This window comes from Scomber japonicus, chromosome 4 (genome assembly GCF_027409825.1).
Source record: "Scomber japonicus isolate fScoJap1 chromosome 4, fScoJap1.pri, whole genome shotgun sequence".
NCBI lineage: Eukaryota > Metazoa > Chordata > Actinopteri > Scombriformes > Scombridae > Scomber > Scomber japonicus.
The window spans coordinates 1,168,814-1,196,207 of record NC_070581.1 but is presented as its reverse complement, the minus strand read 5'-3'; the positions used below and the strand labels follow the sequence as shown (position 1 = coordinate 1,196,207).

Here is a 27,394-nt window from a genome sequence, read left to right as displayed (position 1 = left end):
TCAAGTAACTCAATGGGATCTCTTTGTTGGACCCTCCAAGCCTTTCACAAACACAGCACCACCAGCTTGTAATGAAGGCTTTCTGATGACATCACTATGACATCATCAGGGTTATTTCCTCAGGGTGTGCTCAGACATAAACCCTAGTGGATTTCTGTCTTGTGTCAAAACATTTAGCCTACATAAATCCCTTTATAGGATGAATCTGACTACTTTATATATTTTTCTAAGGCTGGATCCATACCAACTATGAACTAATCTACTAACAAGTATTGTGTGTGTATTCAAACTCAGACATATCTTATTCCTGTGTGTGATCAGAGCAGCATTATGTTTTCAGTCTCTTGAGAGTAGTTCCATGTAAGATGCAGTGATGTGGACTATTAACGTGGTTTTAGTAGTTTTTGGGCAACAATGGAGCAATATGACAGAAAGTAATAAGATATATCAGGGTTGGGATACACACACAGTACTTATTAGTAGATCAGTGTATTGTTAGTATGGATCCAAACATGAGATTCGATGACAATAAGACAAATATAGAAAATTGACAGCCTTATCCTTTAAGTTTAAAGGTCAGGCAGGTTGGGTAGGTACAGTTTTTGTCCGTTTTGTCCTAATTTGCTTCTTGGTTAAGATGTCTTGTTTGTGTTAAAGTCCTTTCAGTCGTACTTCATGAGCAGGATCAATTTAAGCCTTGACTTCAAACAAATCTACAGTCTGGATTTTTCCCTTTATTCTTGTAACTAATGCAGCTGTAGTGCTTTTAGTTAAGACACTTCTGGACATAACTGAAGCTTGTAAACAAAGGTAATGAGGAGGGCAACACAGGTTTAATGCACTAAGCGGCAAAACTTTTGTTGGTTCCGGCAAAAACTGTCAAACACCTGCGTCACAGGGTTCAGCATTACATGCAGGCGGCTCTTTCATCTCTTCGATTACAGACAATGTAAAAGGCGTAACTTTCAAAGAGTTGAAGAAAAAAATTAAATATTATGTTGACTACAGGCATAAAGATTTTTTGTATTCAAGCATACACAGAATGAAAAGGTAATTAACAGCTGATTTGATGTAGGAGCCGTCAATAAAAACATCCACGCCTCCAAAGGGCCACAAACTGTCTACTGACAAGTTCACTGAGGATGGGAAGCCGGTGATATATGATGGAATCAGGACATAGGAGAAAGGGAAACTTCAGCTGTCGGGGAGGAGATGGTGGTTGCGAGGTTATAGGTTGAGTTCGGAGATGATGCCTGAGGCAACACTAAAGGGCTGTAAATGGGTCGGGCAGAGATGGTTGAAGAAGGGGAGTGAAGGGCAGCCGAGGCTGTCGTTGGGGAGTCCGAGCTAACCTCGTCCCCTTCCTCTGAGTCCCATACTTCACTTTGCAAGTAGTCTGCAAATAAGGCCTTGGCTCTTTGTAGCACCCTGCTCAGGTTGTGGCGCCGCACAAGGCGATCAAAGTGCATGGCTAACTCATTGTAATCCAGGCTGTTCTTGATGATGTGGTCTCGGTGCTCCAGCAGGATGGACAGGCACAGGAACAGCATAAAGGGGTTGCCTTTGCCGAACTCTTGAGGAGGTGGCAGGGAGCACGGTTTGATGCTGGTGGTCTCGGCTTTTGTGGAACTGGGTGTGTTAGCTGTGGTGATGGGGGATTTGTTGCCAGGTGAAGAGAGGTTGTTGGAGGACGCCCTGCTGCCCGGCAGCGAGGGGCCTCTTCCGAAAGACAAAATGGGTGAGGAGAGTAGGGATCGGTTCTGAGTGGGGGAGGGAGATGCAACAGATGTTTTTACAGTGGGGGTCATGGGCGAGTTGATCCCGGTACTGCTGAGCACTTGGGCAGAGGAGGACAGGACTTCTTGGACAGTTCTCGGTAAGGCCTCTCTTCCATTGGTTGTGGATTTTGGAGGAGAGTCTGGAGAAGCACCTGGCCAGCTGGAAGGTGAAGCTGAAGATGTAGAGGAGCCAGTTTTCCACGTTGGGAGGCCGTTGGGTAACAGGGAAGGTGATGACATTGGAGAGAAACCATTTTCACAGTTTTTTATGAGAGGTGTTCTTTCTTCTGGGTCGTCCTCACTGTCCATTGTTGACTGGCGCGACGGGATGCTTGATACTGATTTGGAAGCCACCACACCCTGTTGTTGCTCCATGTCAAAGCTATCTTCATTTCGGGCGGTATAGTATTTAAACTCTCCAAAACTAGTTTGTCTCTCAAAAGGAGGAGCCTGCAAATCAGCTTTTTCCGTCACTTGAGGGATATCACAATCAGCGCCTTCGCTTTCCTTTCCAGTGCTGATGTTCTGCCCCTCTTTCTCTTCTGTGACAGTGATCCTGCTGGCATCTGGTTCTTCTCTTGAAGGTCTCAGCATGTGTCGCCTCCGCTTCTCTTTTTGTTCCTGATCGTCTGCTAGGCAGTTCTCAGCTGTCTTGTCATTGTCTGTGCATTGTGCCATTGTTTCATCCGACTCTAGCGGTGGTCCCAGAAGTTCCACTTCGGTTTCAGGAGGATCTGGAGGCAAGGAGCTCCAAGTCACCTCTAGCATCCTCAGAGCGTCATCGAACGCAAACTCTCGCTTGAGCTCCAGAAGTAGCCAGCGGTAACAGAAAAAGAGGTCGTCAGCTCCTCGGGAGACCAGATAGGAGTAAAATTCAGGATCTGAGTACTGCAGAAGCAGCTTTAGATGCTGGAACTTAATAGACATGAGCTGCCCGTCGGGCCGGAAGTTTCCCTCCAAGCGTTTCATGATGCCACAAAAGCAAATGAAGGCATGCGCTTCATTGTCCATGACTGCAAGTATAGGGGAGGCAATGTCACTCATGCCTTGACAGTATGATATCTGAAAAACAACAAACAACGTTACACAGTGTACAGTGTGAAAAGAAAAGCAGGATGAAGCTTTCGCACATGCTGCAGTATGCTCTTTACTGCATGGAGAACATGAGATCTTAACTGAATCTTTATTTTTTAGTTGTAAATGTTACCTAATTATTTTAGCCTATTTTAACCTATTTTTTTTTATTAAAACCTAATTATATTCTTTAACAGATTTGGTAAATTAATTTGGATTTGAACGCTTTTAGCCCTCAACACAGGAACGAGCCCACAGCTCTAACCCACCTGTGGATGTGTGATGGCGAATGTGGTGAGCAGATCTGTGAGGGCAGTCAGATGTGGACTGTCCTCTGAGCCGGCGTAGTATGGGTGGGCCCGATCCGTCCTCAGGACATCTTTGAGAACGTTCCCTCGGATGAATTCAAGGTCTTCCTGGCTGGCACGGGCCGTCCACTCACTCTTCAGCTGGTCATACTCCCTGGTCTTCCGCTTCATGTAGTCCATTCTTTCCTGTCCACTCAGTCCATCAGGGTAGACATTAAGGAGATACCGCCAAACAACCTGAAACAACAGCAGACAATGTTAAAGTTAATCCATTATTATTTAAGCTTAATTAATTCATAAACTACAGATGATATGATATGATATAGAATTCAACATATTAATGCATGATTTAGCACAGTGCCTAACGTTTAGGGGTTCAAATGTCTGTTAATATGAGGAGTAAAGAGGTGTCCACGCAATAATAAAGCTGAAAAAAGCAAAAAATCTATCAGAGAGATATCAAAAGGTAGTTGGTAGGAAAAAATTAAACACATAGACAAAGAAAGCGGTACAGTCCTGGAACAAAAGATCTATGCAATGATGAAAGTAAAATCTACCCTATCAAAATGATGGAAAGAGGAAAGTGTGGAGAAAAAGGAACAGCTCAAACACCTGATCGCTATCAGACTGAGTCTATCTATTCCACTTGCTGTAGACCAGACTAAAGACAGAGAGAGAACATGACAAGTCAGTGAACAGTAAATGTCTAAGGGAACATCACCAAATAAGATACCAAGTGTCAGCTGCTGTCTATAGTCCTGTTTCCATTAAAAGTTCTGAGTAAAATTTAGGAGGCGGGAACTTTACAGGAACATCATCTCACTCAGTCCTCTCAGCTGTTGTGTCTCCACTACAGAGTAGGACCTTGATAGGATCATAGACATATATACGTAGACCACGCATTGACTGTGGAGAGGCATGCCTAAAGCGCCGCCATGTTGGTACAGGGCTAGCAGAGGCAGTAGTGCATGTATATCTATGGAGGTAAGAGGTGCTCCACAATCTCAAAGTAGAATTATTCACTGAAATCTCGACCGATTTCCAAACGGTTTGATTTGTTAAAAACGTGTCTATCTATCTATCTGTCTGTCTGTCTATCTGTCTGACATTTGTAACAAACAACCTGTGTGAATATATGTTGACAATTGAGCAATTCTATTTATTTATTTATTTATTTTTTATTATAATTGAGCGATGTATGATCACTTTTTAATAGTGCAAACACGTCATTCCTCTATAGACATAACGCGCTACAGGAGTGAGTGGCCCTGTACCAAGATGGCCACCGTGCAGAGGTGTTCACAAGTCATTTTTTGCAAGTCCAAGTCAAGTCTCAAGTCTTTGAGCGAGAGTCTGAGTCAAGTCTCAAGTCTTTGAGGGTCAAGTCCAAGTCAAGTCTCAAGTCTCTGGTTAAGAGTCCAAGTCAAGTTTCAAGTCTCTCGCAAACACTAAATCAAATTCAAATTCTATAAGCTGTAAAATCCTCTATATAAGACAGTATTGATGATTGTTTCACTAGAATCTACAGCAATGTGATGTGGAAAAAATACAAAGGATTGTTTCTATTTCATAACTGTATTTTTCTTTAACAAGAGTTTTTTTTAACAATGCTGTAAAATACAATAAAAGAAATATATCGCACCAACAATGTATTTTGATAACAGGAACGCATTTTGCATTTTAACAACAAATGAAAAAACACACCCACAATGGTGCAAGTAAATTATGAGTTGTACTCATTTGACTTACTAACTTAAAAATGAAAAACTGGTTCTTTAAAACCTCTTTCACATTCCTGAATAAAATATAAATATTTTCTTTAACAAAATTGTATCTTAAAGCCTGTCAGAGAAGGCTGATGTGCTGTTTTGTTTTCTGTTGTTTTAAGTGCTGGACTGAACTAGCCTATTTAAATTATGAACTGTGGGATAATTTTGTCAGGCTAACTAAGATTTTGCATCTTCTTGGTTGGTTCAGGTTGATTTAAGGGCCGGTGGGTTTGTTCTCAGCTCATTTTTGTTGGTTCATGAGAGTTGACGTAGTGTAGACTTGTGACCGTTATGGTCATTACAGTATGATCTCTCTCTCTCTCTCTCTCTCTCTCTCTCTCTCTCTCTCTCTCTCTCTCTCTCTCTCTCTCTCTCTCTCTCTCTCTCTCTCTCTCTCTCTCTCTCTCTCTCTCTCTCTCTCTCTCTCTCTCTCTCTCTCTCTCTCTCTCTCTCTCTCTCTCTCTCTCTCTCTCTCTCTCTCTCTCTCTCTCTCTCTCTCTCTCTCTCTCTCTCTCTTCTCTCTCCCTCTCTCGATATGTGACAAATATCCTTCTTGATATCTAGAATAGGCTGCTTGGGTATGACTCTTATAAAGCATTAAATGTGTAGGCGCTCCACTGGGTGACTCAGCCTGTCACATCATATGGCCAGCAGCAAGAATGTAACGTTAATATTCGTTTGAGAGCTAATTGCTAATTTTAATGTCTTTCACATTAGCAAGTGACTGACCGGTCTGGGTGCGTTTTCAGATGCCGGATAAAGTTTGAAGTGGTTGAACCAAAATCTTGAATCTTCTTGTTGCACACTATGCACACTGCTGTCCGTTTGTTGGCTGACTGTGTGAAGGCATTGTAGCCAAATGTAACAATCCAAGGGACTCCTGTTGGGCTTCTTTCACTCGCCATTGTCTTGAAGTCAGAGAGTTTCTAATACAGTATACAGTAGTAGGGCTCTGCTCGAAATGTGCACGTACACACGGCGCATGCGTGATGTTGGTGTTTACTGTCAGCCTCAGTCAAAGCCAGTAGGGACGGGCGATACCACACTTTTAGGATTTCTTGCAATTTCATCGATATCGATACCGATACTGATAATTTCTTTTTGGCAATTTTTTCCAGTCAAAATATTGTCAAATAACTGTCAAATAATCCAAATTGCAATATGGCTGAATCTGAATCACAAGAAGCTGCAGTTATTTTTTTGTGTTTGTGTTAAACAGTATTATAATTAATCAAATATGAAAATCATGTTACAGATTAAAACCAATATCACAACATCACAATTTTAGTGTTTTTTTCCAATGGAAAAATAAAACTGTCATGCAAAGATGAAAAATCCCCAAAAATTGTATTTCTCATATTTTCTCTGAGCCAGAAATGTTCAACTTCAGTAAATGTATTTTTATGGTGTGGAAATCAAGATGACTTAATTCCTCTTTGTAGAAGCTTTTGCCTCTTACTTATTCACATAATAAAATAAGGATTTCATACCTGGCTTAATCAAGTGTTCAGACTTCTGAAAATAAATGTATATTCACACATATACGTTTTGCATAATTACTTCGGCAAAATATCAGTAAACATTACTAAAACCAATGCCTGTTTTAAGTCATCAACAACTCGACTATACTGGATATAAATATCCTCTTCACCTGAACTATGTTGTGTTAAAATTAGATTGTGATCATAAAGATTCAGGAACAGACACAACACAAGCGTTGTCTTTATCACTACACTGGCAAAGGTAACAGTGCTGTCTGGACCTGGATACACTTGGCCTTTTTGAAAACTCTCCAGCAAGGTCTTTTGGTGGACAGTGGGTGGTGCAGGAGACTGAACTTGTCTTTCAGCAGCTTGTTTTTTCTCAAGCTCACTGTGGCTCTCGGGATGTGTGGTCTTCAGGTGTTTGGTTAAATTGGTTGTGTTGCTGCTGTGTGCACACCTGGCACCTTGCTGTAACTTCATCAACTGGTGAAAAATAACTTGCATCCGTGTTGGCTGTGCACTGTGCACTGTCGGCTGAGTGGCTCATGTCTCAAATTTCCTTGTCACGTGACACGGGCCACTGGGGCCAGCGCAATATGCTGCCAGGTACGGGGGTGTCTCGACACATAGTAATTGAAGTAAGCTATCTAAAACAGTTGAAAGTGATGCATGCACCCCCAATTCTTATTTGTTAGTAAATATCGATATTTGTTTAAGGAAATCTATGCCAAATGAGTAGTGTGTGAGTATCGTTATATCGATACCACAGGATCGATACGCCCATCCCTAACAGCCAGAGATCACTTCCCAAATGCAAACAGAGAAGACGAATGACAGATAATAAATAATGAGAATATAAATGATAACATGAAAATAATGGTAATTTGCTAGTCTCCAGCCTCGAGTCCGAGTCAAGTCTGAAGTCTTTTGAGGCCGAGTCCGAGTCGAGTCTGAAGTCAATGTGTAGTGCGACTTAAGTGCGACTCGAGTACGAGTCGCAAGCCCGAGTCACCAGCTCTGCCACCGTGTAAGCACGTCGCTCCAATCGGCAGCAGCAGTCAATTCGGCGTCTACGTATATATGTCTATGGATAGGACCCACCAGACTCTGGAGGTGATGTCATCATTCTGCAACAGTCTCAACTGTTGCTAATCGTTTTATTTTGGTGCTTTCTGTTGACGTCACATCCCACTTTGAATACACCCAATCAGCACCGAGTCAACCTCAAGCCCCACCCAGGAATGTTTCGGGGCCGAATGGAGTACATACCCCAAGAAAGGGACTCATTTTGGAGACACACCAACAGTCACGACTCCATAAAAATTACCCCGAAATTCCTGCAGTGGAAACGGCCCTTATGAGTCCAAGACTTCAGCCACTCATTGATTGCAATGGATTTTAGATTAAATGTTACATATGATGATTCTGTTCGACTTTATGTATATCTGTCCAATTACCTTTGAACCCCTGAACCCACCATGTGTTAAAAGCGTTCCCACACAGTTCAAATTAAAGCTGAAACTTAGTACTTTAATTTAGTATCCATTGTTTCATTTCAAAATAAATGTGCTGAAGCTCCGAGCCTGAAGAACAAAACATGTGTAAAAGTTCAAATACTTGTGATCCGGACTGAATGTGGTATTATTTGGCACACAGAGAGAATTTTTTCTTCTGTGGGGATGGAGGGGTTTAATTTTCTTGGGGAAAACTCTGAATAATCACAAATTATATCGCTGTTCACGACAAATGACTACTGACTTGCTCAAACACTGTGCTAGTTATCAAAACTAGAACTCAAATCATTATCAAATAAATGTAGCATACTCCCAACACTGTTTACTGTCTGCAGAATGTGACATTAGTATGCAATGCTATAAAAATACATGTGCTGCACCTTGCGCAGGGAAGGCTCTACACCACCATGGTAGATCCTCAGTCTCAGCTCCTCAGGTCGTGTCAGCTGACCCTGTCCATTGAGATAACTGTGAAACTCAGCATCAGTCAGGGGGGGCTTGAAAGGCTTGATCTCCTCCCCGTAAGACCAGCTGAAGACCTGTTGAACTTTGGACAGGGTGCGGCCCACCTGAACACAAGTCAAACAACACAAGGATTATTAAAGACCCTGACTTGTAGAGAGGAAAAGATTTAAAAAAATAAAATAAAAAGTGTGAGGAAGTTAAAGAAGGCAGTGACACCTGGGACAGAAAAGACTGGGTCAAGGGAAGAGCTGCAGAGGCCAAAGACCTCGTCTTGTCTGACAGAAGCTGCTCAGAGCCAATCACATCTTTGGGGCTGATGATGTCCCAGTCCTCCATTACAGGACCTGCAGTTGAACAAACAGTAATAGACTTGTAAATGTACCAGAAGCCATAAACAACCTGTCTTTTATACTCTGTAGTTAATATATCTGAAGGTTTTGTTGTCATACTTTGTAAATATCCCTCAGAACATAAATTATACTTAGATACACAATGGACATGATAAGGATATGGAAACTGTGTTCTTACTGTCTTCTGACGGCTTTATGTCCATCTTCAGCTGTAGATACGGCTTGGCTGCACTGACAAATGCAACATCTAAATCCCAGTCAGATAACAGACCCAAATATATTTCAGCACCACTCCGATCTCGAGACAGGTAACTGATCCCAAAATTCCGCCTCCTGGTTTGAGAGAACAAATGAACACAGAATATTGAGACGACCATATTTCAACTCCCATCAGAACCAGCGTCGCATGTATAGAGCAGCTGATCACTCTTACCCGTTCAAATCGAAGGCTCTGATGAGGATGTGCTGCAGGACCTCCAACGATGTTATCTGAGGATCAACAGCAAAGGAACGGAACTCCACAGGAAGCACCCCGTCACATTTCTGAAACACATGACATCATGAAATATCATAATTGCAGAGTGTCGAAAAATGATGGAGAGGTGGTGACAACAACAGAGTCTCACTTACATACTATGATATAACTCCACAAAGTTGTATAGTACTACTATATGTTTGCATACAAAAGGTAGACTGAGATGAACATACAGTTGGTTTTAAATATGTATAGACCAAAAGGACAAATGTCTGCGCTGGATACAGTGCTGCTGCTTAGACTTGTAGCCAGTTTTTCCCAGTGGTCACTTGTAGTATTGCAGCTAAGAAGACCCTGCAGCCCAAAAATAATTTTCCCTAAAGACCACCAATGTAAGATGTGGAGGCTTTATATTTGTAAAAGTTTCCTCAAGCCAAGAAAAGCAATTTAAAAATCTGTGACATCATCACAATGTAAAGTCTGTGTGTCGAGTGGGAACTCGCGGGCAGGACCAGTGAGAGCATATTCAGTGGGCCACATAACATGGAAGCAAACCCCCGAAAGGCTAGAAACTTTTTTTGGCATATGCGCTAGACGAGCAATTCTTACAGGACTGAATAAGGCGCATTTTCAGTCCAGTGTCTAGCTTTTATAATACATCTATGATCACACACTGTGCACAGGGCCCAAAATGCCAGAGGGGGCATCAGGAGAGCATAATGATCATCATGTCACATGAATGTCACCATGTGAACTTTCTATCACTGTGGCTCCGACTGGCTTCCTCCCAAACTTTCATTGTATCATTACAGACATGAACACACTAAAAGCAGGAGTGTGTAAGTGTAAAGTGTAAGGAACTTGTATGTAGATGAAAAACTCATCTGGCAAATAGCACAATCTGTTATCCACATGTAAACTTAAGGACAATCTGACAAACAAAACTCAAAGCACAATATGAACACCTGTTATAAAAGGACTTACAGACATTTGAATACAAGTACTAACACTACACAACAATTCTACTAACATGATGCTTCCTTAAGCTGTTAAGAGGTTGTTGACCTCAGTAACTGTTGTAAACACAACACTAAAACTGACAAAATGCTGATTCAACTATAAGTCAAACTGTTGTCTTGATGTGGCTTTAAGTTTAAGCAAATGACATATATCTATATTAAGGAGCATGTAGACAGTGTGGCTGAGGTAAACTAGGGTTTACCTAAGCTTTTATTTACCACTTCATGCATGCTCACAAACCAATTTTAAAGTCATCTGCAGATTTTCACATATATTTTTTTTTTTAAGTATATTTTTTGGGCTTTTTTGCCTTTAATGTTCAGGACAGTGGAGAGAGACAGGAAACAGGAGGCAGAGAGAGGGGGAATGACACGCAGGATAAGACCGCTCGGCTCGGGATTCGAACCGGGGTCGCCTGCAACGAGGACTATAGCCTCAACACATGGGGCGGGTGCGCTACCCGCTGAGCTATGCTCAACCCCAGATTTTCACATATTGATGTACTGACTTGATGGTAGAGGCCGTCAGCTGAGGCAAGTCTGACAGTGACATCACTAGATCAACATTTTGACAGATATTTTATGTACTGTCAAAAGCACTTAACCTTGGATAATGATGCTGATAACTGATCTGCTTTAATCTTCATAGTGATAATTATGTGTTATGTGTATTTGTTTGGAGTACATTTGCTTAAACCTAAAGCCAAATCAAGACAAAAGTTCGACTTGTAGTTGAATCAGCATTTTGTCAGTTTTAGTGCTGTGTTTACAACAGTTACTATGGTCAACAAGCTCTCAACAGCTTAAGGAAGCATCATGTTAGTTGAGTTGTTGTGTATTACCTGTATTCAAAAGTCTGTAGGTCATTTTATAACAGGTTTCCATATTGTGCTTTGAGTTTTGTTTGTTGGATTGTCCCTTAGTTTACATTTAGATAACAGATTGGGCCTTTAAGTTTAATTAGGCCCAACAAATATTACTTCAGTTATCTTTGAAAGTCATCTTAATATCATTAGTATCATTTTATAATATCCACACATTTCTCATTCAAAACACTGTGTTTAAGTAAAAAAAAAAAAAAAAAAGCATTTATAATTTGCATGTGTTTTTATTTTAACAATGATGTAAAGTTCCTTAAATTATGTTTTTATGTGTTAAAAAGTAGCTTTTGGTCTCATCTATATGTATATGGAATATAATGCCGATTTAAGTGTAGAAAGAAAGAGACAGAGAATGAGAAAGAGAGAAAGAACCAGAGAGAGACAACATTTTTCATAGGGCCCCCAAAAGGCTAGACGCGGCCCCTTTACAGACGGTCCCTAACATCTCGTCATGTTTTCTGGCTATGCTTCAGCACCGCTTACCGTGACGTCAACATGTCACCTGCAGCATCAGCACAGCTTTTTTTTCTATAATGATGTCATTTCACTACACGATGTCACTCAACCGCTACTGACAATGAAACTCGTCGAATGTGTGAATGTCCAGCCAACATCGGTGTCTTGTGCACGCACGCACACACACACACACACACACACACGCGCTTGCTGAACAGGCAGGTGACGTCAGCTGTGAGGATGTTGGGCTGTTCAGTATGATGCTGCTACATGAAGGGTTAAAGTTAATGATGATTCTTAATGGATAATAGCAAGGTGTCAGGTGTAGCCGACTGTTTTCTTAAGTGTTAATAACATGACAGGTCTAACGGTCAGTTAGCGTTAGCACCTGCTGCTGTCAAACACTGCAGCGAAAACAAACAATGGTGGTGTAAACACAATGGATATTGCGCAGGTAGAAGTCGCTCTCTCAAACACACGGCTCTAGGTTACCGACAGAGTTCCGTGTATTCTGTGTCTACGTTAAACAATCCAGAGTGTGTGTGACAGACAGCTGGAAACATTAAATACACAGTAGAGGAAACAGGACAGCAGGACAGCTAGCTAACGAGCTGACGTTGGCAGACTGTTTGTTACTCATAAGATCCTCCTACCTTTACTTTGACTCGAACCACCCCCCTTTCCTCCTCTCCCGCCATCGTAAACACTCCGTTTTAGAACAGGACGGGTTCTTCTGGGTTTTTGTTGTCCTTCTACACCGACATGGTGATCAATAACATCATAGATAGCAGCACTACCGAGTTCCTCTGTTTTTTCGTCTTCCTCGGCTTTGATTTGACAAAGGTTTAAAACTGCGTTATCGCCATCTACTGGTCATCACATGCTCACCACACTATAAACTATAAGTAGTTAGACAAAGTAATATAGTCACCAACACCTGAAAGCACCACATGGACCACACTGGTAAAAATCACACATACACTCACTCAGCACTTCTTTATCCACACCTGTGCAAACTAATATATTTAATACAACAGCTCTACCATAAAGTCTACTCTTACGAAGCTTACACATTTTCAGTCTGTCCTCAAGAAATGAGAGACAAACAGGACAGGATGGGTTTACGACAGATATGGACAAATACATTTTTATTTCATGAATTCCCTCATGAACTAGGTCCACTAATTAACCTCTTTTTAGTATATAGAAGGCATCTTAATGAAATGAAAAAATAATTGCACATTCATAGAGATTTTGGATTTTTCAATTAGAGAAGAGATGCTGACAAGAATTTAAATATGGTATTTTTTGTGAAAAAACAATATTAGACACACACTATTCAAGGCAGAGGATTTTCAAATGTCTTAAAATATGCCTCGAGTGTTGGAGAATTTTCTGTTTTATATGCCACATATTGGGATACACAGGGTCAGGCATGGGCCTTGAGGTCATCATAGAAACAGCATTTAATCTTAAATCTCGCTTTGAGATGCTGGGCGGCTGTCTGTGGTGTTTTGGGGAAAGCGGGAGTCACTCTGTGTTTTGATAATACTTTTCCTTGGCCAAGCTTCAATAAACATTTTCAACACAAGACATCCTTAGCTCCTGTGCACTTTCTCCACTGATGAGTTGACCACTGACACATTCTCTGTATCATGGAGGGGATGTATAAAATTTCAAAACTGCAGTTAAAACCAAACTTAATTGGGTAAGGCTTGGAGCCTGTGTTTTCATCAAGGAGGAGCTTTGTGTCTTGGTATGAGGTTCAAGAGACAAAGCCTGAATACAGGTGTCTCGCCCCAAAACAGCAACCCTGCTGAACCTGAGCACTACATGAGTAGGAGGCACACTGAAGAACTCTGCAGCACATTAAAAGGTGTAAGTGAGCAAAGATGTCAGGGTGTTAAGTGACTTAGATTTGGACAGTGGGTCCACACTTCATGACCAGCCTCTTTTGGTTACAATAAGAGCAGCTCTTCAAGTTTGTAAGGCATCTTTATTTAAACTGGTACCATATATACAATACTTTGCTGATGGGGCTGGACAACATTATTAATGGACTACATTCAAATGCCATTCACTCAGCATACTTAGTTTGAATAGATCCATGACAATGAAATAAGTGAAGTCTGAAAATTTTGGAAATATTTTCTGTATTAAAAATTCCAAGTCACAGATTAGATTTTAATCCAGATATCTTATGAAAACATTTCATACATCGATATGAATGAGTACACATGAACAGAGAGGCTCTGACAGCATCAGCTGCTGTCCAGTGTTATGTTTCGGCTGCAGAATGATCACAGCAGTGCATGGACCCTCATCGAGCATGTCCAGCCATAGAAATCACTTTGAAATTAGAAAAAAAAAATCTAAATACCATCTCCATCCATATTGCATTAAAATGCTAAGTTAGTTTCCATGGTACAACAATCAGCTAGCCTTTCTGAAGAAAAGCAGGTATCCAATGGCAACAGAGGGTGGTGTTAATCAACAGCATTAGCTTCAGTCTGAAAACTGGAATGCTGTTTGAGTCCCGTTCAGGCAGCTCGAGGCTTGTACTCCAGCTTCAGCCTGAGCAGGCAGCGCAGAGTCCACCGCTGTCTCCTTCAGCCTTCTCGCACTTTGGCAGCAAGTGCAGAGTTCTCCTGTCGAATGGCCTTGTAGTCATCCAGAATCCTCTCCAGGTTAGCCACAGTTTTGTTACCATGTTCTGTCTCAATCTGTGGACAATTTAAATGAAAAAGGAAAAAGTTACAATGTTCTTAACTATACAGTGGTAAACCTCTGAACAAGCTGCTGTATTTTAGAAATGAATACATTTTCAAGTTCAATTCTGTTCAGTCCATGACTAGAGTGCTGCTGAGAAGCAATGCATTTCATTTCATGCTTCCACTGGTGGTCAGAATAATGAAAAATACACCAGTGTGCCATGTTTAACATTATATGCTTTGTATTGAGTTTAATAAAAGAGACATTTCTTGAACAGGGTAAATTATGTTTTGTTACATTGCACCTGCCTGATATAATTTTTCCTCCTTTTTAAGTGTATTGTTAATAGTTTCACTGGTGTTACACTGTATAGAACAGAGACAAAGTAAACAAGCTGCTATTGCTACAAATCAAGCTAACAGGTATGTAACGGCTACAAAGTGACATTTCCAGGTATGTTTACATGTTGTATAATGTACTAATTTGCTAACTAGCCTGCTAGCTGACCTTAGTGTTTTGTTTGTTTTGATAACTGATAATACATGTGAGTTTTTTTGAGGTAAAACCTGAGCTTGTGTGTACAACTGGGTCAAAATAACCCCGTTTTATCGTTTGGGTTATCTATTAAAATCCATTAACACTGAATCCAAACAGCCCATTTGAACTAGTTAATATAAACCCAGGGTTGTGTTGATATCTTGACCTTAACTGGGTCAATTGTTTGAGTGTAAACAAGGCACTTTTAAGGGAGTTCAGCTAGCAGTATCAACCTGCTTCCAATCCTGACAACATTCCCTGTACCAAACACAGTGGAATTAAACTGACGCTGATCATCTCATATCAATTTGGGTACATGAGCATTTCCTATACATTGGAGAGTTTCTACTACATGTGTGATGTCCCTGAATCAATGAAACTACCAATCTTACCTGTTCCTCCAGATCACGAATTTCTCTCAGGATTGTACCAGTGTCCTCGATGGTTTGGATCAGGTGATTGCAGTTCTACAGAGAAATGTAGGGTGGCAAGTTACAACATAACACATTCAGATGAAAACAACAGATATTCACAAAGATGTTTGCATTTGAACGTACTTCATGCAGGGCGGCCAGGTACTTGTAGGACTTGCGGACGGACTCATCTTTTTTGGCATCCTGAAAATGATGATGAAAAAAACACAACAGTATATCAGGTGTGATATAAATATCCAGCTTCTACTGATCTCTGTTCAAAAACTTTTCCTTTCTTCTACACAGTTAACCTGATACTTGTTTATACAGCTGAAGGAATAATTGAATTCATGTGCTTTGTTGTTGGTTATGCAAACCACCTGGAATTAAAGTTAATCTAGCATACCAAAATGATTACGACTTTTTGATCAAATTCCAATAAAGCTAATTAAAAAAAACTCCTTTTAAAGACCTTAAAGACCAGCTCATCAGTCACAGCAAAGGTTCTGTCCAGTTTCCCCGTCAGGTTGTTGATCTCTTTCTGTAGCTCCTTAGTGTCAGACAGAATCTGTAAGGAAAGCCAGCACAGTGTTGATGAGGGATGGATGAAGGAGTGCTCTACTGATTTAGCATCATACTCCTGGACGCACTCAGTGTCAGTTTCAAGACTAAGTCTTTTTGAATTGCACAGTTTGTATTTGTTACTCACACAAAACCCATTATAATAAAATAAAGCTAATAATGGCTAATGTGGTTTAGAGCTGCTGCCCCCAACAGAGATGAGGAACTGCAGAGGTTTAATAACTTCACTTCTTTCTAACTCCACACTTTCTTTCTTTCTTTTTTCCTTCAGCTCCAACATCACTTGAGTCAATTTGTCAGATTTCACACAGACCTCTCTGGAGCCACAAAAGGTACATTTTTCATCTGTAACACCTAGAAACACACACTGATATGAAATATCAGTGGAGTTGCCATTTAAAGCTCTAATCCACTGATAGTATGTTTTAAAAGGCTGTTGTGAGGAGCCTGTTAACACTGCTTAGCAGAGACCTGTGTGATTTTATCAGTGTAAGAAATGAATAGGGTGTATAGAAATGAAAGCTTTGACAACATATCATGAGATCTGTCACAAGTCCTGCTGTGTCTACTCCAGAGCTGGATCTATTCAAGCTGGCTGTCCTTCAGATGTACTTTTTTGGAAATTTCAGATGAAGTAGTTTCAAGCTCTGGTGTTTGAATGTAAAAGTTATGTAGTTTTTTTGTTTTTTTAAGTCTAACTTTTCAACCTACCTTTGTAATTTCCTCCTTCTGTTTCTTGATGTTGCTGACAATCTCTAGAATCCTCTGTGTGTATGCTGACCGAGACGCATCCTGGGGAAGATTTTCTAACTCTGTTACCTATGTGGGTGGAGAACAGACACAATATTAACTGTCAGGTAAACATTTATTTAAATGTTTAATTCGATAGAGGTAATTATATAGCATGAACTAATAGCCTAAGCTAGTTAGCAAAGCGTGTCACTAGATGGGTCTTTAAAATACATAAATTCTACATAAACACTCATAAATCAGTACTGGCTTTAGCAACAGATACTCCAGTGTGACACATATGATGTCATTGCCTCATACTGTAAGAAAGTGGTGCAGTCAGTAAGTCACCTTCTCTGGACACAAAGATCCAGCATTCACATCCCCAGGTGGCCAAACATATGGTCAATTATGCATGTGGCATGTTTTCACATTCTTAGGAAGGTCATATTAAAGATTGCACTTTCTGCTTGAATTTATTGCTGCTTGCAGTGATAGTGTTAAAGCAGCTGGGTAGAAACTGACAAAACAGTTCTACATGGTCACATATATGACAGTATCATCAGCATACATCGGAAAAGTCATTTTACAGCAAGATGTCAAGTTTAAAACAATCCTTGCCTGAGTACATGTGCTACTAAAGATCATGTTTAGAGTTCTGTCTTCACTCTCAAAAGAAATATGAATGAAGTCGTACCAGCTGTTTGTATATTTCTTCCTTCTTCTTGGCCTCCTCTGTTGACACACGGATTTTATCATGCAGAGACTTGATTTCAGACAGCTTTCTGGATGATTCCAGCTGCCAGAGAAAAGAACATTATGAGAATCAAATTGTTTTATTTCATTAAATGTAGTGATGATCTGTGGTGTCAGATGTACTACTTACATCCTGATTGCTGCAGATTTCTTTAAGTGTGCGGTGCTCTTCAATGAGTGGAGCGCGGTGTTTCTCCCACTGAGATGCCAGGTGCAGCACCCGCTTGGCGCTGGCCTCCACCTGAGCCTGCAGGGAGGAACACAGATGTCTAGCACCACGTCCGGGTGGATGGATGGATTAAATGACAGATCACACTCGTCTCTCCTACCTGAAACTTCACCAGGTTGTTGTCAGCGTCTGGCAGCAGGTCGATAGTTTTCTTCTTCACCTGCATCCTCTCCTCCTCTTCAGTGTTTCCCAGCTCTCTCTGCTTCAACTCATCCAACACCTACACAAACACATCACATATGTAGAAGGACTGTTCATTTCTGTTCATGTTGCTCCCACATCTACTCCACATCACTCCAAATACATAACCCACAGTGCTTTTTCCATTTCATTTAACTCTTTGAACCTCTGGGTGTTTTTCCTCATTTTTAATTTCCTTTATTTACCAGCTGCAGAGTTAGTATGAGTCACCCAGGCATGCCATTTAAAATCAGTGTTTTAGCTACTTTAATATTTCTATTTACAAGTTTTATTTTCCATCTTTTATTACATTAATATTTTTTGTAACATTGTTTTTTGTTCCTTTCGCATCATTTTAATTTGAGCTGCATCTTGTGCTTTAAAAATAAAATTATTATTATTATCATTATTATATAAAGATTCTTATTCTTATTATATGAATGTTGTCAGGGTTTCAGGGATATAGGAACCATGTTGATGATACATTCTGAGCCTTTAATAATGTCAAAAACATGTTTTGATACTGCCAAATGATTCAGAGTGGATATACTGATGTTTATCCTTAACTGATCACATCTTTGTAAAGATTCTGCTGAGTTTTACAATGTGTGTGTGACTGTTGAGGCAGAAGGTTGGTGTTGTAACTAGGGATAACTGTTATGTGATTCTTATATAAAGACTCCTTTCTGTTGCAATTGTGTTAAGACAAGAAAACTGGTGACATCCTCTGCGTCTGGGAAGTTTTAATCTGTGTTTTGAATTGAATGATTGATCTGTTCATTGTCTTGACGTGTGACTGATGTGTGATACTAGACTATATAAGAAAAAGCCAAACAGAGAATTTGCTCTCAGCCATAGACTCCCTATGAGACTGATTATCCACTTGCAAGTGTATTAAAGATCCAGAGAGACATTCTCTTGTTTGTGAGTCTATCCTTACAGTGATGTCTGTGTTCTGGTTCATAACAAAGGCTTACATCACACCAGCTTCCATGCAGTTTACAACATAGCCCAAACCATGTCTATGCTACAGCATTCCTTCATTCAGCTGAGATGTACAGTACCAGTCAAAAGTTTGGACACTCTCTCTCATTCAAGTCAATGAGAAGGTGTGTCCAAACTTTTGACTGGTACTGTATGTGTGTTACCTGTGTATTAGTGACACCCATGTGCTTCATATCTGCTGTTAGCTGGTCAACATCAGTGCAGAGTTGTTGGAACTGCTGCTGCAGTGAAGCCAGCTCCTCCTCCTGACGGAGCTGGACATCACCCTCTGACTGACGCCCGGTGGGGATGGGGCTGGTTACTGCTGCTGCCTCCTGACACACACACAGACACACAGACACGTTAGAGGACACTGTACTGAACTGTAAACTGTGGACACAGTGATTTATTCCTGGAGTGGTGCCGACCTGTGTGAAGGTGAACTTCTGTGTGTGGGTGAAGTGAGAACCCTTTGTGAGGACTTGGTTGGCGGGGGCGGAGCCTCTGAAGGCCTGCAGTAGCTCAGACAGGTCAGAGGTGGAGCGAGGACCACCGAAGGCACTTTCAGCAGAGGGCAGTGAGGCAGAACGCAGCTGCTCCTCGGCACGTTTACGCAGTCGGGTCAGTTTCCTGGACCGGTACTCCTATTCAACACAGACACAATCAATCAGCATGGAATATTTTATTATATACATGTTTACAGTCTGTAATGTCAGTAAATCACCAATAAGTAGAGGCCAACTCATTGACTTAAAAGGAGCAGCTGTACTTCTACTTGAATACTAGCTTTAATTTGAGAATTGACACAATCAATGTTTGATGTTTTGCTGTTGCCAGGCAGCCACATAATTGGCTGGCAGTCATATAGAGAAGATAGATGTTCAGAACGTAAAGCACAATGTGTATGAAGTGAGTGTTTTAGTGTACCTGAGGCGTGAGACGAGAAACGAGTCCCTGACTGTTCCACTCGCTGTCCCACTCCTGAGCGGCGCTCAGCTCGGCCGTGTGCTGCTCCAATATGGATGCCACCACAGAGGCATGATTGGAGGGCTGGGCGGTCACGGGGGGAAGAATGTCCCGCTGGTAGTCTGAAATCACAGCACACACACACACATTTGATTACAATTCCTTCAGCATACAGTGAGGTCCAAATCTCTGAGACTACACTGAAAACTTCTAATATTTTCACACAAGCCAGGAAATGATCAGAAAGTTTGATACGTTAGGTGACAAAGCACCACAACCAAGCTTTAGTTTTGTCAAACCTTGAGTTGTCCAGTCATTTGGTCATCCACAACTAAGAAAGAGCTAAAAGACAAAAAAAAAAAAAAAAAAAAAAAAAAAAAGCTCCAGCTCACTCAAAACAAAGCTACCACATTAGCTCTCTATTGTTCACATCTACTGCACACAAATGTTTTTCAAATGCACAGAAATCTCTCATGACTTGCTTTGGACACTCTTCAGTAATGTTCTAAATGACAAGAAACCACAGCACAGCAGTTTCTATCCAAGTAGAGTTCATCAGAAGCAAACATAACTATCGGATCTGACAGAGCAGTTTATAATATATCTTAACATCCACACATAGGACACATCTCCTCAAATCTACTATAATAATACCTTTTACGAAAACAAGAAAAGACAACTTAATACAATTAACTGTAAGAATGAACAGTAGACTTTTCATCTTGCTTATTTTTTATTTGTAGTGTCTCATTTTATAATGGATATTTCTAAGTAATGTGACGTCTGAATGTTCGGTATATAATCTGTATAGCTGTATCTTAAAACATGTGATGTCTATGTTGAACCTCAGGAAGACGAACTAACACCATGATGTTAGCTAATGTAAACTAAACATCACAAGAGTCTCTATGGAACATTTGAATCATGCTGGGATGACATGAGTCAGCAGATTCTGCACAAACTTGTCCATACCACCTCCAGTGCCTGCTGTCATTAAAGCAAAAGGAGAATGTACCACATCAAAAGAAATTAAAAGAATAAAAAAAAAGGTATTCTAAAATACACGTACATTTAAAATTCAACTTTTCACTCAAATGTTTAAGCTGATTCTCATTTGTAATTTTAAAAAAGTATTAAATTATAAACAAACGCAAGTGTCTTGACTAGTGGTCTCAGACTTTTGGTCTCTACTGTCTCCTGTAAAGAAATGAACACAATGGTTTCACCTGAACAGAGTAACATACACTGTATGAGATGTAACCATGTCATTTTCAGCACTTTGCTCCCTACCTTCAAAAATCCCTCAGAAACAGGCAACTTTGGTCAGGAATCATACTCATATTTTCTGGGACTGCCACACAATAGACATTTTGGAAAGATTTAAAAAGGAAGAAATGGAGAAATTGTTAAGAACTGACATCCCCCTGGATCCACTGATCAGTGCTGTCTAATACATATATGATTAGATGATTGATAGACAGCAAGAAAAATGATTACTATTAATTGGATGAAGCCTAACCCTACCTGAAAAAGTGCAATGGATACAAAAATAGTACACATCTACTGTTACAGGATAACAGACTGGGAGATGTTTCAGGAGAACTATGGTGATATGTTCAGTGAGGGTCTCACTCAGTGCGTCACAGACTACATCAGGTTCTGTGAGGAGAGTGTTGTCCCAACCAAGAAGGTTGGCTGCTTCCTTGACAACAAACCATGGATCAGTTAAGACTGTTACAAAAACAGGATTGAGGGGAAGCTGCTGTTTGCGTATCAGGCTGACATTGGTGTGGAGGATGCCGTCATCTACCTGCTTCACAGAGCATAAACACACCTGGAGAGGTCACAAAGCACTGTGAGGATCATGTTCTTCAACTTCTCCAGTCAGTCAGGCTGGCTGAGAAGCTCTCAGTGATGCAGGTGGACCAGGACTTCATGGTATGGATAATGGACTACCTCACAGACAGTCCACAGTATGTCAGGCTGCAAAGCTGCTTGTCAGGTGTGGTTTTAAGCAACATTAGCACACCCCAAGGTACTGCATTGTCACAGTTTTTGTTCACTATATACACCTCTGACTTCTGCTTCAACTCCAGGATGTGCCACCTGCAGAAGTTCTCAGATGACTCCTCCATTGTTGGCTGAGGATGAGTACAGAGACCTAGACTTTGTAGGATGGTGCGACAGGAACCACCTACAGCTCAACATTCAGGAAACCAAGGAGCTGGTGGTGGACTTCCAGCACAGGAAGTCCCCCCTTGACACCTGTTTTCATAAATGGGGAGGGGATGGAGATAGTGGACACTGACAAGTTCCTCTGGCTGAAACTGAACAACAAGCTGGACTGGTCAGACAACACTGAGGCCCTCTACAGGAAAGGACAGAGCAGGCTGTTCTTTCTGAGGAGACTCAGGTCCTTTAATGTGTGCACCAAGCTGTTATATATTTTCTACCAGTCTGTGGTGGCCAGTTTCATCTTCTTTGCCGCAGTGTGCTGGGGAGGGGGCATCAAGAGCTGTGATGCAAATTAACTAAATAAGCTGGTGAGGAAGGCCAGCTCTGTAATGAGGATGGAAGTGGACAGTGTGGAGACAGTGACAGAGAGGAGGATGAGAGGAAAGCTGGAAGCTATCATGGACAATGATTTATTTTTATTCTTGTATATAGTACTTTCAGATGGTTTTATTGTTAATTTAATTTTAATTTAAAAAGTTTTTTAAAGTTACCCTATACCTGCACCTATTTATAAGAGGGTTGGACACCTATTATTCTATACCTTGGTTGTGATTTTCATTCTCAATGTCGGTCGCGGCAGATGGCCGCCCACTTAGTCTGGTACTGTCTAAGGTTTCTTCCTGTTAAAAGGGAGTTTTTTTCTTGCCACTGTTGCTCATGTGGGAATGTTGGGTCTCTTTAAAATGAAAACCTGAAGAGTTCAGTTTAGAACCTGCAACCTTTGTTGTGATTTGGCGCTATACAAATAAAGATTGATTGATAGATATATGGACCTATGGTGTCATTCTGACCCTATGCAGCACTATTTTCATTTGTATGTACCTTACATACCGTATGTGTTGAACAAAGCCCAATCTCAAGGTGATTTTGTTTTGTTCTGTACAGTTAAATTGCCTATTAATATTAATGAATGGTAATAAAGTTTAAAAAAAAAAACAAAACACAAAAACAAAACAAACAGGCAGCTTGTCACTTCTCCTCTAACCATCTGCACAGATTATCAGCTCACATGTAAGAGCACATTCTGCATTTAGACTTTTAAAAGCTTTAAGATTATTCCCCACCAAGTGAAACTAATATAACTAATGTGGCTGGAACCAACAATCATTCTCATTATCAATTAATCAGCAGATTATTTTCTCTATTTTGACTAATATCATTTCTAAAAGCTTATGGTGACAACTTCAAATGTTTTGTTTTGTCCAACCAACAGTCCAAAATCCAAAACTCAGTTTATCTTCATGACTGATAGTCTACACATTTGAGAAGCCGCAACCAGGAAATTTGAGTCACTTTTAGCCTAAAGAATCAAAATAGTTGCAGATCAATTGTTTTAGCTCTAACTACATACAATGCTTTTAGGTGACTTCAGACAATTAATTATGAAGCATTACTCACAACTTGCATCGCAATGTTGGTCAAAGAAAATTGCAACAGAAGAGTGACAGTGGTGAATATGTGTGTATGTGTAGTGTGTGTGCAGTAGAAGGCTTACCGATGAGCTCTTTCTTCGTAGGACCTTTAGTGCAGTGTGGTAAACTGAGGGGCTGGACGTGGAAGCTGTGCAGTCCTCCTGGACTCTTAACAAAAAAAAAAAAAAAAAAAAAAAAGGTGGTGGGGGTGGCAGAAATGATGACAATGTCAGAAATCAAGTTTCATAAAATATTTTTACATGTGACTTCTTCCAATCCTTTTTGCAGAAGTTGTTCTTTGGTAATAGGGGCTGGTGTCAGTTGATTTGCTCTAAGGAAGTCATATCATGACAAACATGCTAACATCATGCATCTATAAGACTGAGATGAAGTTCACAATCATTCAGACCTCAATTCATGTCCTTTCATGCCGCTCATCAGCTGATCAGCTTGACACAACCACATTTACCAAAGTTTTTTCATGTTTTTTCCCAGACACCAAAGTTCAACTTTAAAGAGTTTACTTGTGTTTCACCGTGCAGTGGCAGTCTGCAGTTTGGAGGCAGCCAGGGCACAGACAGCTGGGCTTTAATGGCAGCAGCGATGGCTCTCTGGAGGACCACCGATTTACCTACAGGAAGAGAGGACAGCTTTGGATGACTCATCAAAAATGATGGACGTTATAACAGAATGCTTTGTCATGCTAACGTTATCTGAAGAAAGTATAGCGTTTCCTCATTAGAGTCTGTTCCTGTCGTGGTCATATAAGTGCAGCGTTTTCTTTCTCTAAACTCACAACTGTAACAGCTGTCTGGGATCAATTTTGATTACTGATTAAATGTGTGACTGCCATATAATTAGACAAGTAGTATTGTGCTTAACAGACCATAATAGGTATGAAATCATTCTGAAAAGTGTGCAAAAAAGCACACTGTTGTACCTGGAAGTACTGAAGTTTTCTGTCCTGATGTCATTTGATTATTTTATATCAAATTTATATATCCTGTATGTGCTGCTAGTTGATGACTGCAGGCCCAAAAACTATATATCATCAAAAATATCATTATTGCAAATATGCCTTGCAATACTCACATAATGTTTTTGGATCATATTGCCAACCCTCAAATGTGATATGACTGATGCTAAAGTCTGACATGTAAAATGATGATTATGTGATAGCCACAAACCAGGGTTGTAGCAACTTCTGTTATGACACAAGTAACAAATACACACAAGGAGAGGCATGACAAGCTGTTTGAGTGACATACAGACTATTCTCTGTACCTGTTGGCTGGTCTGAGGTCTCAGCACTTTCTCTGGGCAGCCTCTCCACCAGGAACATGAGCAGGGAGCGGATCTCTGGCTCATTGCTGTACAGAAAGGTCTGGTAGCCTATCTCGCCTTTATAACCAATGTCCTGCAAAGCAACAGTTTGACATGTTAAGAACGTTAATGTTAAGAATGTTAAGAAATGTTAAGAAGTGCTTGAATTGATCCTGATCAATGAGAAAGACCATGATTTGTGGTTGAAAAAAATGTATTACAGATTTCAGTCCTAGATGTGAGGTATTATGTTATTCTGTGTCATCTAGTCGGCTGTGGCTCAGGAGGTAGAGCGGTCCATTACCGGCTCCTCCAGTCCACATGTCGAAGTGTCCTTGGGCAAGATACTTAATCCCAAATTGCTCTAGATGGCTGCTCCAACAATGTATGACTGTGTATGAATGGTTAGTTTCCTCCTGATGAGCAGGTTGGCACGCTGCGTGGTAGCTCCTGTCATCAGTGTATGAATGTGTGTGAATGGGTGAATGTGACATGTTGTGTAAAAGCACTTTGAGTGGTCACAAATACCATAAAAGTGCTATAATTACAGTCCATTCACCATTTACCATCTAGTCACATGACACAGCTGGTTCAGAGCACCGGCACCTCAGTGGGTACATGACAGTGATGCAGTTGGAGTCTCACCTGACAGGCCTGTGCCAGGCTCATGCCCACTCTGAAGCGGGCTGACATGCCGGGGGGGAGAGAGGTTGGCAGCGCGCTGCCCAGGCCCGGATCGATTACCCGGATACATCTGACCACGGCCTCCACTATCAGCTCACTGGTGAACTCTTTGACACTGTTAACCTCCTCACTCACCTCTCTGCGAGTGACACACAAACACACACATATTAACAGGACTGCAACACAGCTTGTTACACTCACAAACCACATGAACTCTGGTCATATGACGAGCTCACTGCTGTCATAAAGACGCTGTGTAGCTGGTTAGATTCAAGCTAAATTAATGTTGCTAACATCAAACCTCAAGTTAGCCACCGCCAGCTAACATGTCATTTCAACAAGTTACTGTTGACTGTTAACTAGAAAATACACGCACGCATAAACACACACACACACACACACACACACACACACACACACACACACACACACACTGCTAATACTTACGTGCCGACTTGTTTGAGGGTGTGAATCAAAATTTTGTCCACTTCCTCCATCGCTGAAATTTCTCTGCAGAGATATTAGCTAACAGGATAATAGGAGGACATCTGATGCTAGCGGCTGTTGAATTGACTTCAGGTTAGCCCACCTTAGTGTGTGTTACCCCATGGATGTATCATAGGGTTACCCACAGCTGATGGCAGGCGAGGGAAGCAGCTTCCATCTTCTGTTAGCTGGGAACTAGCTACTAGTTGATTAGCAGGGCTGCCACTCCTCACTGGCTGACAGAGTCCATAGTGTTTACCGGTGCAGCTGAAGAGTCCCCGCCGCTAGTAAGCTGTAGCTGTTATGAAGGAGTGTGTTACATTAGCTTCAAACTGAAGTTAACCGGGCTGCCCACTACAAACGAAAAATGGTGTGTCTAGTTAATGATAGCACACAGCTGCGGTGTTGCTGGGAGGTGGAGTCTTCTCGGCTAGATGCTGGAGAGAGCCAATGGAAAACTGGCAACTCAGAACTACACTTCCCAGCATGCACCGACACAGACAGTCTCATGACCGGAAATGTGCTGGGTGAGCCCATGAAATAAAAGAATGGATTGATAAGGCTGTAATCTTTGTTTAAGACGTTTTGACTGATAGAGGCAACCTGTACACATATGAAGAATTTGTTCAAAATAAATATATGAATATGTCTCCAAAAGAAAGAATATAACAATGTTATAAAATGTATATCACCAAAGTTGCTGTTCTTCATCAGGTGAATTGTCATATGACCCTTTAAATGGAGAAATGTCCAAGCTCTTAGTTGTTGGGACAGACCTATCACATCCTATGTTTAATCATCATATAAGAAAAACATTGAGTTATTTCCCAATTGGACTTTTCAGAAATCTCAATAGAGAAATTAAAAATAATAATAATTCATTCAAAATAAGAGAAACTCACCTTATAGTATTACACAGATGCTACCCTTGCAATAAAGAGCATGAGTATTATATTTTTTCCCATTTACTATTTATCATTGAATGATATTATTTACATTGTGTATTTCATGTCACATTGTTATGCTTAGTGCTATTGCATACTGTATGCCTAATTGCTGCATATGTTTACATTGATTCCCTTTTATGTAGTAACCACATCTACAAAGGAGCATCCAAATGACCAGCAATAAATGAGTGGCAGTCAGTGTGTGTGTGTGTGTGTGTGTGTGTGTGTGTGTGTGTGTGTGTGTGTGTGTGTGTGTGTGTGTGTGTGTGTGTGTGTGTGTGTGTGTGTGTGTGTGTGTGTGTGTCATTAGCTGGATTATTTGACGTATTACCGGACAACTTGTGGAAAGTGCAATAATATGTAGAACCAGCGATTAAGGGTTCATTCAGTTAACCCTCCTGAGGTCACATGTTTGAGATTCAGCAAACCTACTCCTCTTTTACAAATGGCCTTTTATCTGAACTGTAATGAAGAATCAGAATCAGAATCAGAATCACAAGCTTCAGATCACACTTAACATCAGTCTATTCTGTATTGAACTAAAACACTGTGTTTCCCAGATAACAATGAACAAAAAGTTATTAAAACCTCTCAAATAATCCTTACCCTGTAATAAAAATAAAAGATAAATATTTAAGTTTACATC

At 40.7% G+C, this 27,394-nt stretch overlaps 2 protein-coding genes across 3 annotated transcripts; both read right to left on the bottom strand.

The window, feature by feature from the left end:
* Positions 1-282: 282 nt before the first annotated feature.
* On the bottom strand, positions 283-12,358 carry tbc1d25 (TBC1 domain family, member 25). Its single transcript, XM_053317042.1, has 7 exons — positions 12,227-12,358; positions 9,176-9,285; positions 8,921-9,075; positions 8,609-8,736; positions 8,308-8,496; positions 3,122-3,397; positions 283-2,840 (listed from the first exon to the last, which is right to left on the bottom strand). The coding sequence occupies exons 1-7, from the start codon at positions 12,269-12,271 to the stop codon at positions 1,170-1,172; spliced, it is 2,574 nt and encodes an 857-aa protein (XP_053173017.1). The 5' UTR covers positions 12,272-12,358; the 3' UTR covers positions 283-1,169.
* A 1,210-nt stretch (positions 12,359-13,568) lies between these two features.
* Positions 13,569-26,140, bottom strand: ccdc22 (coiled-coil domain containing 22). 2 transcript variants are annotated; one of them, XM_053317046.1, is made up of 16 exons: positions 25,763-26,140; positions 25,277-25,454; positions 24,593-24,725; positions 23,833-23,939; positions 23,392-23,476; positions 19,623-19,783; positions 19,124-19,339; positions 18,860-19,030; positions 17,632-17,751; positions 17,433-17,549; positions 17,244-17,345; positions 16,529-16,636; positions 15,708-15,803; positions 15,380-15,439; positions 15,215-15,289; positions 13,569-14,296 (listed from the first exon to the last, which is right to left on the bottom strand). In XM_053317046.1, the coding sequence occupies exons 1-16, from the start codon at positions 25,810-25,812 to the stop codon at positions 14,183-14,185; spliced, it is 1,893 nt and encodes a 630-aa protein (XP_053173021.1). In that variant the 5' UTR covers positions 25,813-26,140; the 3' UTR covers positions 13,569-14,182. The 2 variants fall into 2 exon arrangements, with proteins under 2 accessions (XP_053173021.1, XP_053173020.1); XM_053317045.1 differs by having other exon boundaries at positions 18,860-19,339.
* Positions 26,141-27,394: the final 1,254 nt, after the last annotated feature.

Bases quoted from the DNA above. Each gene is read 5' to 3' on its own strand.
- tbc1d25 (XM_053317042.1), bottom strand. From the start codon at position 12,271: ATGGCGGGAGAGGAGGAAAGGGGGGTGGTTCGAGTCAAAGTAAAG. The intron at 9,076-9,175 runs GTAAGAGTGATC...CTCTCAAACCAG, and splicing joins AGAGCCTTCGATTTGAACGG to GAGGCGGAATTTTGGGATCA. The intron at 3,398-8,307 runs GTGCAGCACATG...CTGTTGTTTCAG, and splicing joins TAGAGCCTTCCCTGCGCAAG to GTTGTTTGGCGGTATCTCCT.
- ccdc22 (XM_053317045.1), bottom strand. From the start codon at position 25,812: ATGGAGGAAGTGGACAAAATTTTGATTCACACCCTCAAACAAGTCGGC. The intron at 16,637-17,243 runs GTACGACTTCAT...CCACCCACATAG, and splicing joins AAGAAATATACAAACAGCTG to GTAACAGAGTTAGAAAATCT. The intron at 15,804-16,528 runs GTAGGTTGAAAA...CTTTCCTTACAG, and splicing joins AGAAGGAGGAAATTACAAAG to ATTCTGTCTGACACTAAGGA.